General features: G+C 43.2%; 1 protein-coding gene across 1 annotated transcript in view; it reads right to left on the minus strand.

Annotated features, from left to right (window-relative positions):
- PAG1 (phosphoprotein membrane anchor with glycosphingolipid microdomains 1) overlaps positions 1-15,639 on the minus strand; it is a 142,903-nt gene that overhangs the window by 16,385 nt on the left and 110,879 nt on the right. Inside the window, exons 4-6 of the mRNA XM_030215908.1 lie at positions 10,313-10,364; positions 8,148-8,244; positions 3,453-4,045 (exon numbers count right to left, since the gene is read on the minus strand). Of these exons, the coding sequence (XP_030071768.1) occupies positions 3,453-4,045; positions 8,148-8,244; positions 10,313-10,364 (742 nt within the window). The remainder of the gene's footprint in view (positions 1-3,452; positions 4,046-8,147; positions 8,245-10,312; positions 10,365-15,639) is intronic.

Below are 15,639 nucleotides of genomic sequence, written 5' to 3' on the forward strand. Positions count from 1 at the left end.
GTGCTGGGCAAAATAGTGGAAACTATTACAAAGAATAAAATCACTGAACACATAGACAAACATGGTTTAATGGGACACAGTCAACACAAATTCAGCCAAAAGAAGTCTTGCTTCACTAATTTGCTTAATTTCTTTGAATGCATGAATAAACATGTGGATAAAGGTGTGCCAGTTGATGTAGTGTATCTAGATTTTCAGAAAGCATTTGACAAAGTCCCTCGAGAGGGACAATGTTCTGTGGTGGATTAGGAATTTGTTGATAGATAGAAAACAGAGGGTAGGGTTAAATGGCCAATTATCTTAGTGCTCCATGGATCTGTACTGGGACCAGTGCTATTTAACATATGTATTAATGATCTGGAAATGGGAATGACGAGTGAAGTGATTAAGTTTGCCAATGATACAAAACTATTCAAATCTGTTAAAACGCATGCGGATTGTGAAAAATTGCAGGAAGACTTTAGGGAGTTGGAAGACAGGGCATCCAAATGGTAGAAGAGATTTATCGTGGACAAGTGCAAGGTGATGCACATTGGGAAGAATAATCCAAATCATAGCTATTAGATGCTAAGTTCCACCCTAGGAGTCAGCACCCAAGAAAAAGATCTAGGTGTCATCATGGACAATATGCTGAAATTTTCTGCCCAATATGTGGCGTTGACCAAAAAAACCAAACAGGATGCTAGGAATTATTAGGAAAGGGATAGAAAATAAGACAGACAATATTATAATGCCTCTGTATTGCTCTATGGTGCGACCACACCTTGAGTATTGTGTGCACTTCTGGTTGCCGTATCTTAAAAAATATATACAAAGGTTCAAAGAAGGGTGACCAAAATGATTAAGGGGATGGAACTCCTCTCATATGAGGAAAGGCTTAAGAGGTTAGGACTCTACAGCTTGGAAAGAGATGGCTGGGGTGGGGGGTGGTATGACAGAGGTCTACAATATACTGAGTGGTGTACAACAGGTAAATGTAAATCGATTTTTTTACTCTTTCAAGAAGTACAAAGACTAGGGGACACTCAAGGAAGTTATATGGTACTACTTTTAAAATAAACAGGTGGAAATATTTTTTCACTCAATAAATAGTTATGCTCTGGAACTCGTTGCTAGAGAATGTGGTATCAGTGGTGACTGTATCTGGGTGTACAAAAGGTTTGCACAAGTTCCTGGAGGAAAAGTCCATAGTCTGCTATTAAGATGGACGTGGGGAAAGCTACTGCTTGTCTCTAGGATCAGTAGCATGAATCTTGCTACTATTTGGGATTCTGTCAGGTACTTGTGCCCTGACTTGGCCATTGTCGGAAGCAGGATACTGGGCTAGATGGACCTTTGGTCTGACCCACTATGGCTATTCTTATGTTCTTATACTGATACTGTTATTTATCTCTCCAAATACATCAACAGTGACTTCATGGATCTGGGGGAGAGCGTGAAACAGGTCCACAGGTTCTCGTTGATGCTGCCTGAAGAAGATAAAGGACGAACAGGAGGCTTGCATTCAGAAGAGGTATACATGGCTGCACAAATGGTGTCATCAAGAGCATTTCAGCTTCCTGGACCATGGGATGGCATCTACCTATCAAAGAATGGAGTGAAGTTTCTTCCATAGCAGACTGGGTAACCTATAGAAGAGTGCTTTAAACTAGGTCATCAGGGATGGATGAACCAAGCCACAAGGTAAGTGAAAGACCTCAGGCAAGTGAAACATTAAATACCCCTATAGAAATAGGAAGAAAGGGCAACATCTGGACATCTATGTATACTAATGCTTGGATTCTGGATTTACAGGCTGTGATGGACGAGGCTGATTTGGATTTAGTGGAGGTCATGGAGATGCAATTCACAGAGAATCATGACTGGGAAATAGTTATATGGGGCTCTAATGTATTCAGGAAAGAATAGAAAGAAAGGGAGGAGGAGTAGCAGCATTGTGAGGGCAGTTTTATAACAGGGTACCAAGGATAAGATAGTAAGCAAGCAAGCCTATCACAGTTTGCATTTTGATGAAAAATGCTGGAATAAGCTAACACCATTTAGTGGGGAAGTTATCAATGTGAGCTACCGTTAAGATGTGCTATTTTACAGTTAAATCAGATTATTACTAACTAGGTCTCATTGCATAAAATGGGATCTGTGCTAAAAATGGCACAAGTTAGTGGTAAAATAACCTGTCTTAACAGTAGTCCACATTGATAACTTCCCCCCCTTAAGCTCTAGCTTAGAGATCCATTTACTATGCATAAACATTAATTAGCCAAACACCTTTCCTGAGACACTCAGGGAAATGCATCTTTTCTCTCTGGATTTAATTCTTTTAGGGGGTCTTTTACAAAGCATCGGTAAGCCCAACACAGGCTTGCTGAATGCTAAATCTGGACTACGGCCGGCAGTAGTTCTGCCCCACGCATGCGCCATTTCCAGGGGACAAAGAAAACCTTGGAAATGGCTTGTATGGCGGTAACCCAGCGGTAATCACGCATTGACGCTTACTGCCCAGTTACCTACGGGTTACAATGGGAGCCCTTATTGCCAACTCAATGAGTGGCGGTAAAGGCTCCCCACTGCAAGGCCACACGCTAAGAGATCGCAGCGTGGGGCTTCTCCACCGTATATGGGAGTTTCTCTCTTATATGGTGGAGATGCCCCACTCAGCGCATCCCAGAATGCACTGGGCAGGGCACCGCCATTGTGAACGCGGCACTGATGTAAAGGGAGTGTGCTACTTCCTCCTCTGTCGATACGGGGGGAGAGGGGGGAGGGCTCCGCTAGACCACCAGAAAAGATGGGGGTTGGGGTGGCAGCCCACTTGGGCCACCAGGGCTTCTTTTTAGGGTGTTTGGGGGGTTGGAGGTCCATTGGACCTCCTGCCCCCCATGTCGCAATCTAGAGGGGGGATTGGTGTGGCGGTTGGTGGAAGTCTGAGGTGCCAAGATCTGTCAAACTAGTGTGGAAGGATTGTGCTCAGCGAATGCTCAGGCACAATCCTCCCATACTTTCCCCCTATGATCAGAGCTAATTGAGTGCCTATATTTGTATGCTATTAGCTCTGTTCATAGAGGCGGTATAGCCCCACACTGTTCAGGTGCTAAAGCAACTTTAAACTTTTCTATTTAAGAAATATGTGGGTTGATTTTTAGACTAGAATCTGAAGTTTGTTTTGTAATTCTTGGATAAATTGTTCCGGTTTTGTTATTGTGATCCGCATGGATCTGCAGAGGTTTATGCGGAATATAAGACTGAAATGTAATGCAATATAAAATACTAAAATATAAATGGATTCTTTCACAATCTAGGTACAAGTATGGTTGGTGTAATCACTTGCCCATAAAATATAGGTACATATTTTAGGCATCCCTTTATAGTATTACCCCACAAGAGGCTGAGAACTGAATAAAATTCCCTGTTGATGCCCACTGAGATACAGCGTCTCCAGCTGTAGAGTTTACCTGGCTGGCTCCCTCGGTGTCATTCTCCTCTGCTTCTTCCTCTGCTTTCTTCCTTTGTACATTCTCATTCTCATCAAGGAGCTTCTCTGGTACCGGTGGCGGAGCTTCATCCTCCTGATCTCTTGGACTGTTAATGGCACACTCTGAACTGACACGCTGTTGGCTCTTTCTATTTCGGTTGATGGAAGCATATTCCGCTGCTTCAGTCCTGCTCTCGGGGCTCTGCTCATGGGCATGTTGAGCCGTTGCCCTACTGTCCAGTTTCTTGCTTCCATCTGTGCTGCAGACCACACCAACCTCCTTTATTTCCTTCACTGTTTCATACAGCGAGTCCTCGATAATGTTGTCTTGGGAGGAGCTGTCTTTTAGGACCTCATAAGGTCCTTCTGTCCCAAGTCCTGGATAGTTTTCTACTGGTCTCGCTGGAAGAGCAGTTTCTAGGTTACTGTTAGGAGGGATTCGTGGGAGCTCCCTGCTCTGAGGACATCTTATGGACTTTCCCGTATAGTCCTGCTGATCACAAAGGTCTGGGTAAGAGGTCTGCACTTCCTCATAAGGCTGGATACAGGCAGTTGTACTGTCTTCTGAAATGACTGCAAAGTAAAAGAAACATTTTAAATGCAATGATAAACTTGCTTTGAGGGATAACACAACTGAATTTGTCTGTTAATTGGGGGGGGGGAAGGGTGAAGGGGAGGGAGGAGATTCAGTTTCTGTTTTGGGGGGATGGGGGTTTTCTTTGGGGAAGATAATGTCTATATTTCGAATTTGCATTAGCAAACCCTGTTGTCGATAGGCAGTTTGTGATTGGTTGTTTACCTTTGTTCTGAGTTAATAAAGAGGCATTACATAATTTGAAAAAACAAATGTCACAGATACAGTGGCATCCTGTGTCACAAAGAAGGGTAGAGCTCTTAAGATGGGGTTTGATGGTATATTGCTTATATTTGCTGTGTTTCTTTGTTGACAGTATACAGGCATGCATTTTGTAAAATGCAAGATAACTAATATCAGGCTACCGTCATGATTCTTAGGATATAAACAACAGCTAAACAGATTGCTGGCCATAATATTATGGGCTTTGATGACAACCAATGGCCTCCCATATTGGCTACACAGGACGTCTTTGTGTTTGTAAGAGATTTAATCTTGTTTATTTCTTATAATTGTTTCATTCTGTAATCTGCCTCGGACCCATATGGGAATAGAAGCAGGCTATAAATGCCTTTTAAATTACATTAATTTAAAAATATGGACCAGGGTTTTGACCACAGTAGCCTACAATTTCATCAAAAATATAAGGCTGCCTACAAATGGCAAATGTTTGAATGATATAAATGGATTCACTAGTCTTGCACTCCCCACTGCAGCCTAATAAACTCCCTGGATCATGAACAGATGCTGACTGCCACAGCAACCTGTCTATAATTGCTTTGATTGATTGATGGTATAAGTGGGCTTAATACATGGCTTCTCTCCCTGGTTTACAGGTGCTTTAAAACAATTTAAAAATATTTAGAGCCAGATGCACAAAGGTTGCGTTAAGAATCCTTCTGCATTTCCAAATCGGTAAAAATTTACCGATTTAGAAACACAGAGGGATTCACAAAGAGAATCGCATGCAAATGAGCTGCTCGTTAATTTTGTGACCCAGCTCATTTGCATGCAATATGGAGGAAGCCAGTCGGAGAGCTGAGCATGCACAGAACAGTCAATTGCTATGCGTGACTGCTCTGCGCATGCTACAGATGGCTCTCATACACGCTTGTTTAGCCCTTTTTTTTATTTTGCAAGCACAAAAGCACATTTTTGTTTTAATGGACAGACCTGTGTTGGGGCTCCCTGCCTCCCCACTGCTGGGAATATGCTGCTGCTGCTCTTGGCTCTGGACTCTGAGGAATCAGCATCAGTTGGAGCTTGGTTCCACCCCCAGCTGTTCCTGCTGCTTTCTTCTATTGGCGGGCTGAAATCCTGGAACGCCCATCTCCCTGAAGATGGACTCTCATTGGCTGGCTGCTGTCCCAACTCCTCCTCCCTGCAGGGCTTCCCTGATGACATCACTCAGAGCTGTGAGCTGATTTGATCCGAACTTCCTGGTGTCCCCCTCCAGTAGTGAGTGGGTGGAACATCCCAGGCTGACACTGTCCAATTGCTTTAGCCCCTCTATGTTGTGCTTCTAAGCATGGGGGATGCTGTTTCCCAGCAGAGGTTGTTTGACCCTTGTCTTCCTTGCATTTTTGGTAAGTCACCATTACTTTTATAGTTTACATTTACTGCCCCCCCCCCCCCCCCCCATTTCTTGCCAGTAAAATGTCATTTGAGAAAAGAATCACGGTACAACTTTCATACACGGCTTTCATACACTCAAAGAAGCTGCGGGTAAGCCAGTATACTTTTATTTTTTTTTTTTTGCTCCATCTTCCCTGCCTTGTTTCTCCCCTTCTCCTACTTGTGATAATGAAGAACCGGCAGGTCCTGACCTCCTGTTAAAATTTTGACGGTAAGGTTGGGGACTGCTTTTGTGCATGGGGTCGGAAACGGTAGTGCATTGCATTGCATACACATTTTAATAGCTTTGCATTCTGTTTTCGTTAGCTGCTACCGTGACAGGAAAATGGCTCGGAGAACCCTTTTGTGCATTGTGCGCTAAACCAGCTAGAGCTAGTTTAAAAACCACGTTGCTGGCTCGTTAAGTTTAGTGCATCTGGCCCTTAGTGCCCTATTACTAAAGTTAATGCACAGTTTAGTCCACAGAACAGCCAATGCACAAATGCGGTAATCATTTTTCTGGTATTTTGCCCATTACCAAGTGTTAAACTGTGTGTTAAATAGCTTTTTTTGCTATAGGACAGAACATGGGCAGAAAATGGGTGTGGAAAGGTTGCAGCACTTAACATGCTGCACTTACCGTGTGCTGAGTAACATGTAATCATGGGACCGCTTACCCCATCCTACATAGGAGGAGCACTAACTGCTATCCCAATACTCCAAGCTGAAGATCCCTAGCCACTTTAGCCTTTCTGCATACAGAAATCATCCCATCCCCTTTATCATTTTCATCGCCCTTCTCTGTACCTTTTCTAATTCCACTATAACTTTTTTTAGACGCGGTGGACCAGAACTACACACAATATTCGAGATGCAGTCGCACCATGGAGCAATACAAAGGATTTACAATGTCCTCATTTTTGCTTTTCCATTCCTTTCCTAATAATATCTAACATTCTATTTGCTTTCTTAGCCATCGTCGCACATTGAACGTATCATGAACAATGATGCCTACATTCCTTTCCTGGTCGGTGACTCCTAATGTGGAACCTTGCATTATGTAGCTATAGTTTGGGTTCCTCTTTCCCAGTGGCGTAGCTACAGGTAGGCCTGGGTGGGCACAGGCCCACCTATTCTTGCCTCAGGCCCACTCAGTTTTGTGGACCCCAAAGCACCTCACTGGCGGTGCATCACTCCTCTCTCTTTAAATATATATCTCTCTCTTTCTCATGGCAGCTACCTGCCTTTCTCTGCCCCACCCCACCCCTATCTACCTTTGAGCAGTCGTTTGCAGCAATTCCTTTAGGTGACCTGTGCCAGCCCTATAGGCTTTCCTCTACTGTGTCCTGCCCTCGATGACATCACTTCCTGTTTATTCACTGGGAGGGATGCAGTAGAGGGAAGCCTGCAGAACTGGTATAGGATGATTACAGGAATCGCTGCTGGTGACAGCTTGGAGGTAGACTAGGGAGCGCAGGGTTTCAGAGAGAGACAGGCATTTCCCATTAAAACAATATGGCTTTCCACCTCAGGGACTCAACTCACTCTTGCCAGGTGGAAATAGCAGAGGAAAGGCTCACCAGCCACTCAAGCACCACTAGGTAACTACCTCCCATATTTATGTCTACTTTGTTGGGTATAAAAAGGTGCCTATAATTTCAGCTAACATAAAATGCCTATATAAACTGTGCACAGGTCTGCATATTACAGTAGATCATTTCTTCTATCTATTCTGTAACTAATTTTATTTCCATTCACATCTTAACTCCCTTTTTCCCATATTTACTTTACACACTTTTCCAACAGGCATCCAGTATGGTAAAACTAAGCCTTACAAAACGTGGATTGATAGACTGGAGCAGGAGCTGCATCATGCAGCACTGACAGTGTAGGCTCAGAACAGGGCAGACACAAGAATGGTGACCCAGGCAGGAAGTTCTCTGCTTGCTGCAGCTGCTAATTCCTCACTGCCTGCTTCTGATTGATTGTGGCCAACAGAATAAGGCAATCAGCAGCCAGAGTTGGGGGAGCATTTCCTACTACTCCTGCAATGATTGTGGAGGGGGGGGGGGGGGGGGAGAGAATGGACACATGAAGGTGAAATCATGAGATTTTGTGACAGATCCTTGGGAGGGGGGTTGAGGGGTGTGGGGGAGGGGGAGGGGCAGAAAGTCTGTGCAGCCAGGGACATTTCCTCCCCCTCACCCACTCCGCCGTTTCATTACTCCCTAAACAAGTGGGTCAATGGCCATCTATACAAAATTCCTTTATGTACATAGCCTAAATGTAAGCATAGTCCAAAGTCATTTTTGAAGTCAAGTGGTGACCCACAGCAAGGAAAATTGTAGTATCCCTTTAAAAGCAAATTTTCCATGAGGAAATTTAGTAGAATTGCTTAGCCACTATAGCATGGGTATTTGCACTTACCATCACCATTGCTGATTCCCCCATTCTGGTAACTGTTGGCAGGAGGGTCTGTGCCCAAACTTGTGATGGAATGACTGAATGTCTCCTTATCAGAAGGCTGAAAAACAGAATTCATATATCCATTCTTCAATTCATACGATGAGTGCCAGTAAGGCCATAAAGTAATATTTCCTACTTATTTATTTTTATTTATTTATTCATACTTATATCCCACAATTATCAAAAAATGAGTTTCGGTTCAATGTGACTTACATTTAACATTTGTTCGAAATTACATTGATCCCACGGGGATGGACCCAGGTCCTTTGGGGTTCTCACGGAAGTTCAGGCAAGCCTTTCCTCCCCACCCCCACCCCCCAAGCCTCAGGGTGCACTTCCTGAAAATACCTCAATGCACCCTGCTGGTCTAGTGACCTCTTCAGGGCAGGAAAGATCCCCACTCTTTCCTGCCCGCTGCTGCTGATTCGTTCGCTGCTGCCGCTTTATCAAAATGGCAGCTGAGACATCAAGCAGCGGCCTCATGAGACTTCCATGGAAGTCTTGCGAGGCCACTGCTTGAAGTCTCAGCAGCTGTCTTAAAGAAGCAGCAACAGTGAGTGGATCAGCAGCAACAGGCAGGAAAGAGTGGGGATCTTTTGAGGCCACTAGACCACCAGGGTGCACTGAGGTACATTCGTGGAGAGCACCCTATCCATGAAAAGGGTGGATAGAATGTAGGTGCAGGGAGGGAGGGGGCTGGAAAAAAGGTTGGTAAGGGGGATGTACATGGAGGGGGAAGGAAAAGGGGGAAATAGAACACATGGGATAGAAGGGGATGGAGAGAAGAGGAGAGGGGGACATGCTGCTCATGGATCAGAGGGAAAGGAGAGGGGGACATGGTGCTCATGGATATTTGCTATTTTGAAAATGTATATCGTTTTAAATTTTGTATTTATCAGAGTACAGAATAAAATGCATTTATGTTATTTTTAACAGTATTTTCATTGATTATAGAATCTGGCTTTCTTGGAGGGGGGTCAAGGTGACTGTATGGTGGGGTGCAATGTGGTGTGGCAGGGGTGGGGATGGGTAGGCCAGGGGTAGGGATGGAGGAGATTGCTTGCAGTGGAGATGGGCAGGGATGGGTTAGATTCCCGCAGGGATGGGTTAGATTTTGGCATGGACAGGCTAGATTTCTGTCCCTGTGCAACTCTCTAGCAGCAATGTGGCCATACTGCCAATTACCGCCAGGAATGCTCCCCATGGTAGAAAATAGAAATTATTTTCTACCGCAGGAAACTGTGACCACCAACTTCAGAACTACCACTGGGCTCCTGCGCTACCCAGTGGTAGGGCCGATTTGGTGCCTGCTACCCGCGTGGTATCCCTACCACACCCTTGTAAAAGGGCCTCTTAGCTCATCATTGCAGTGACGGCCCTTGGAACCCTGCAATCACAGATCTTAAATCGAACCATCAGATATCACTGTTGCACAATGACTGTTACCTTCTCTGCACATCATAGCCCTGATCATATTTGAGGTAGCATCCATCCTGAGTAGCCTAGAATGGTTACAGCAGTGGGCCAAGGAAGCTTTGAGCAGGTCACCTCACCTTTTGTTGCCTCAGGCAGAAATTTAGATTGTGAGGCTTCTGGGGACAGGGGGATACTCAATATATATGAATGTAACTATCTTAAGCAGCCGATGAAAAGGCATGTGCTAAATCTAAATAAAATCAATAGACAAACTTTTTCTGTTTCTGTGAACCAGCTGTATGCCCTGGATCACTCCCTATCTGCTCAAGCAAGATGGCAGCAATCATTAGGACTGCACGGTGGCCTCCTACAGTTCAATCATTTCCCTCAGGGATTGACTAGGTATAATAAATCTTAGTACATTTGACCAATTATAAGCATCTGGTTTCTTCGGGTAAAGACTGGAAATACATATCAGAAATTCCAGCTTCTTTAAATTTTATTGGCACACATTACCTCATACCCATAAGGAATCTATAACAGTCTGCAAAGAAAAATATTTTAACAGAGAAATAAGCTATTTTAGAATCTCAGCCAACAAACCAACTATATCATGTGTCCATTTCCAGAGGACCAAAGTTAGACATTAACAGTGATGAGCTGACAACAACCCCTCAGAGTGAAAGGGAAGCAAAAGATGATGGCCTTACCACAGTCATCAGGTTTTCGTGGTCCCCATTCTGGTGTTTAGGCTTCTTTTCTCTTGGAATTGAAACAGAGAGACAGTCATATATTAATATACTACAATCCCAATAAAGCATTACAAAGTAAATGTGTGTAGGAGCAAAACAAGCACTATAAAACACTATACACAGCACTGTATGTTCATATATAACAAAAATATATGGTATTATGATACATGGCACTATTCTGCAGTAATAATTTGACTTCAAAAATCCAGACTTTGACTTATTTCATCTTTTACTGCTAAAGCTTGTTGCTTTATGAGCCTTGGTCTTGCATACAGATAAAAGAATGCTGCCAAGGGTGCCAATATACATAAGTACACAAGTACATAAGTATTGCCATACTGGGAAAGACCAAAGGTCCATCAAGCCCAGCATCCTGTTTTCCAACAGTGGCCAATCCAGGTCACAAATACCTGGCAAGATCCCAAAAAAGTACAAAGTACTGCTTATCCCAGAAATAGTGGATTTTCTCCAAGTCCATTAATAATGGTCTATGGACTGTTCCTTTAGGAAGCCGTTCAAACCTTTTTAAAACTCCGCTAAGCTAACCACCTTTACCACATTCTCTGGCAACGAATTCCAGAGTTTAATTGCACGTTGAGTGAAGAAAAATTTCTCTGATTCGTTTTAAATTTACTACATTGTAGCTTCATCGCATGCCTCCTAGTCCTAGTATTTTTGGAAAGCGTAAACAGAGGCTTCACATCTACCCATTCAACTCCACTCATTATTTTATAGACCTCTATCATATCTCACCTCAGCTGCCTTTTCTCCAAGCTGAAGAGCCCTAGCCGCTTTAGCCTTTCCTCATAGGGAAGTCATCTCATCCCCTTTATCATTTTCGTCGCCCTTCTCTGTACCTTTTCTAATTCCACTATATCTTTTTTGAGATGCGGCGACCAGAATTGAACACAATATTCGAGGTGTAGTCACACCATGGAGTGATACAAAGGCATAACATCCTCATTTTTGTTTTCCATTCCTTTCCTAATAATACCTAACATTCTATTTGCTTTCTTAGCCGCAGCAGCACACTGAGCAGAAGCTTTCAATGTATCATCAACGACGACACCTAGATCCCTTTCTTGGTCTGTGACTCCTAACATGGAACCTTGCATGATGTAGCTATAATTCGGGTTTTTCTTTCCCACATCCATCACTTTGCACTTGCTCACATTAAATGTCATCTGTCATTTAGACGACCAGTCTCATAAGGTACTCTTGTAATTTTTCACAATCCTCCCGCGATTTAACGACTTTGAATAACTTTGTGTCATCAGTAAATTTAATTACCTCACTAGTTACTCTCATCTCTAGGTCATTTATAAATATATTAAAAAGCAGCGGTCCCAGCACAGACCCCTGAGGAATACCCGTCTCCATTGAGAATACTGACCATTTAACCCTACTCTCTGTTTTCTATCTTTGAAGCAGTTTTTAATCCACAATAGAACACTACCTCCTATCCCATGGCACTACAATTCCCTCTGGAGTCTTTCATGAGGTACTTTGTCAAATGCCTTTTGAAATCCAGATACACAATATCACAACCGTCTCACCTTTATTCCACATGTTGTTCACCCCTTCAAAGAAATGTAGTAGATTGGTGAGGCAAGATTTCCCTTCATTAAATCCATGTTGACTTTGTCTCATTAATCCATGCTTTTGAATATGCTGTGTAATTTTGTTCTTTATAATAGTCTCTACCATTTTGCCCGGCACCGATGTTCAGACTCACCGGTCTATAATTTCCCGGATCTCCTCAGGAACCTTTTAAAAAATTGGCATACATTGGCCACCCTCCAATCTTCCGGTATCACACTCGATTTTAAGGATAAATTACATATTACTAACAATAGCTTCACATTATCAGAATAACAATTTTGTTATCAGCACCGACATCATGGCCAAACCAGTCAAACACTCTTGAAATTTCCCCTGCAGCTGGAGAAGCGCTGTGGCTGACAAAACTGCACATTGTTCGTGAAACCCTGACACCTTATCAAGGTAACCCCTTCAATGTGGTGCCAGTAAGACAATCTTGTGGCTATTGAAGCCACAACATCTGGGATAAACAAAGTTATGTGTGCGTCACCGACAAGGCCAGAATACACATCACTAGCCCAGCTGCAGCTAATGATTTCTGTATAAAAGGGGCTCTTATCTGAGGCAAAGACAGCTGCGTTGCCATTCCTTCTGAAATGCAGGCCTGCGTTGCATCTGACAGACCATCTGAGGAATATTGTGTCATCTGCTGGTCATGTACATCAGGTTGAATAGTTGTCATGTATAGATGTTTGATGAGTGCTGTGGGTGTAGAGTAGCTGACTGAATTATAAGTCTGCCTAGGATAATGTACATTTACTTTGAGCTGTTTCTATGATAAGACTTTCATTATCTTCATTTATGCCTTTTCATATCATTTTTGCTGCTATTGTAAATAAATAAGCACTCTATTTTTATAATACCCTTGGCAGCTGAATAATCGGGCCCATTATGACTACAGATGTGCTCAGCTCCCCAGGACCAGAGCCGCCGAGAGGAAGGGCAAAATTCCCCGGGCCCGACCTCCAAGAGAGGGCCTGGGCTCAGGCTCGCCTGCTTCTAGGTCTGTCCTCCCTTGCCCTGTGTGCCGACCAGGACCTGAATGATTACATTACCCGATATCGTGTTAATGCAATCATATGGGTCCCGACTCCTGGCACACAGGAGCACTGAGCTGGAGAGGATAGAATGAGGGAATAGTGCAGCAGTGATTCAGAGACAGAAAGGTGCCGAAGCGGGGTACATGAAGCGGGGCACGCGTGGCGGTCCAGTTCTGCCCCGGGCCTGGCTGTGTCTCTCAGCGGCCCAGCCAAGGACAGAGAGGAGAGCCAAAAGACCTCTTAAAACCTGGTCTTGGCGGATACAATAAGACTGGGGTAAGGTAAAATCTGGACGTGGAAGGTCCTCATCTGGTTTCTCACTAAAAAAGCAGGCAAATGCTAGTGTCCTGTACCAACTGGGGAAGAGGTGGAAGAAAGAACTCCTACTTACCTTACAAAAATGGCAGCAGAAACCCAAGCATGAACGGGAGTCATGAGGGCAGGGGAGCTCACCATGCTGTTACCTCAGTTCCCCAATCCAGGTAGCCTGCAGGTCTCTCTCTATATCCCCAGCAAATAAGGGAGACAGCATGGCTGAAGATCACACTCCAATATAGACAGCAACCCAGCAGAAAAAGAGCTCTAAGGGAAAGGAAGATTTCCCACAGGCAGAAAAGAAGAAAGGATTTCCCTGGGAGGAGCAACAACCTCAACCAGCCACTAAGAAAAGGGATTTTTCCTTAAGAAGCTATGAAAGGCAGAGAGCCCTAGCAGTGGGCAGATCCTGAAGAAGGGCAGAGAGGCTGGGAGAGATTAGTGAAGGGAACTGGTGGCCCTCCTGTTAGCTGGCTGGAGTATGGATCCACAGACCCCAAGGGGAGCTGTGCAGCTGGCTTATTTGATATGTGCAGGGCTTTGAGGAAATATTTCAGTGACAGTCCCAGCATTTAAAGAAGCCTTTTGGCTTGCTTACAGAGACAGGTTGTACAGGAACCTGGAATAGTAATTAAGTAGGAGTTCAGCAGCTGAATTGGGGATAGTTAACTATTACTTGCTAGTATTGTATTGAAAGGAGATAGGTTTTCCAGGTTCCCAGTTTGCAGTAAACCTGCCTGTTTAACTCACATACAGTGCTGAAGATTTTAGCTGAAGGTCAATCTCTAAAGCTATAAACTGGGAAAAGAAACCTACTTGTTTGGAGGATAGGTAAAACAGTAAACGTTTAACTCTAGTGGGAAGCATAAAGCACAGTGCATAAGTACATTATTTTGTCTGCTTTGAGTTATAGCTAAAACAGGCGTAAAATAGGAGGCATAGGATTCAGCTAGGAAAACTCTGTCCGAAGGTAGAGGCAAAAAAGTCAGGAGTCTAGAATAAGTAAAGGGTTTAATTTTCATTTCTCCTCTGTGGTATATTTAAAAGGCTACATCCACTTGTTGAAAAAGGAACAAAAATGACCCTGCTTGATTTTTGTTCTTGAACCACGATAAATAATAAAGACTGTTTTTGAAGGATTTGTGGACTCATAATGCTATCTGGAAGACTGGTGGACGGGGAACATAGATGATCTGGCTATACCACAGGTTGCCTGTGGGAGGCGCTGAGTCACTATCTATCTATAGATAGCTATAAAGATAGATATATAAAGATATATATAAGTACCTGTGTATGTGTGTATATATAGATAGATAAATATGAACACTATTTATGTAGGTGTGCTGTGAATTTGCTATATTAAATGGAATATTAACTGCATGGAAGATATCTCTTGTTTATTAGACATGCTTTATGAAGCATGTTTTAAGATGAATACTGTGTGCCCTTCTAAAGGACGTTTCTGGCCAGGAGGAATAAACTGAAATGGGAGAAACTTCTGGGCCTGGGATCAACATGTCTCCTCTCAAGGGCTATGAATGAAAATTAGTTATGGGTCATAAATGTTTTTTTTTTTTTGGTGTAAGTGATCATGGGTACAAAAGAAGGGAAGGGAGATAATGAGCTATTTGGTGCATTTCTTTCCAGGTAGTTTATTCCTAGCAAAAGCTACATCGTTAGTGAGTGGAAATTAATGTTTATCTCACTTAGGCAACTGCTCTGACCATATTAACTAGGAAGCAGCTAGTCAGAATTTCAGAAGGCACTACACACTGTGTTTATCTTGTGTCTTAAGACATTTCACTTTACTGATTGTGATCGGCTTTGGATTCAGGAGTGATAAATCAGTGTTTACATTGGGCTCCTTTTACTAAACTGTAGTAACGCTTACCGTGGGATGCACTGAGGTGTCCCGTGGTAATTTTGCAATGTGCACAAGCTATACGCTAAAAAATCATTAAAAGGGCTCAGGATTAGCATGTGAGCCCTTATCGCTTACAAATCTTTTGTTAATGAACGTAAGAACATAAGTTTTGTCATACTGAAACAGACTGAAAGTCCATCAAGCCCAGTATCTTGTTTCCAAGAGTGTCCAATCCAGGTCGCAAGTACCTGGCAATATAGCAAAAGAGTAAAACAGATTTTATGCTGCTTAACCTAGAAATAAGCAGTGAATTTTCCCAAGTCCATCTTAATAATGGCATATGGCTTTTTCTTTTAGGAAAACCTTTTTCAAACCATGCAAAGCTAACTGCTTTTACCACATTCTCTGGTAACGAATTCCAGAGTTTAATTACACGTTGAGTGAAGAAACATTTTCTCCAATTT

This window comes from Microcaecilia unicolor, chromosome 1, assembly GCF_901765095.1.
Source record: "Microcaecilia unicolor chromosome 1, aMicUni1.1, whole genome shotgun sequence".
In the NCBI taxonomy this organism is placed as follows: domain Eukaryota; kingdom Metazoa; phylum Chordata; class Amphibia; order Gymnophiona; family Siphonopidae; genus Microcaecilia; species Microcaecilia unicolor.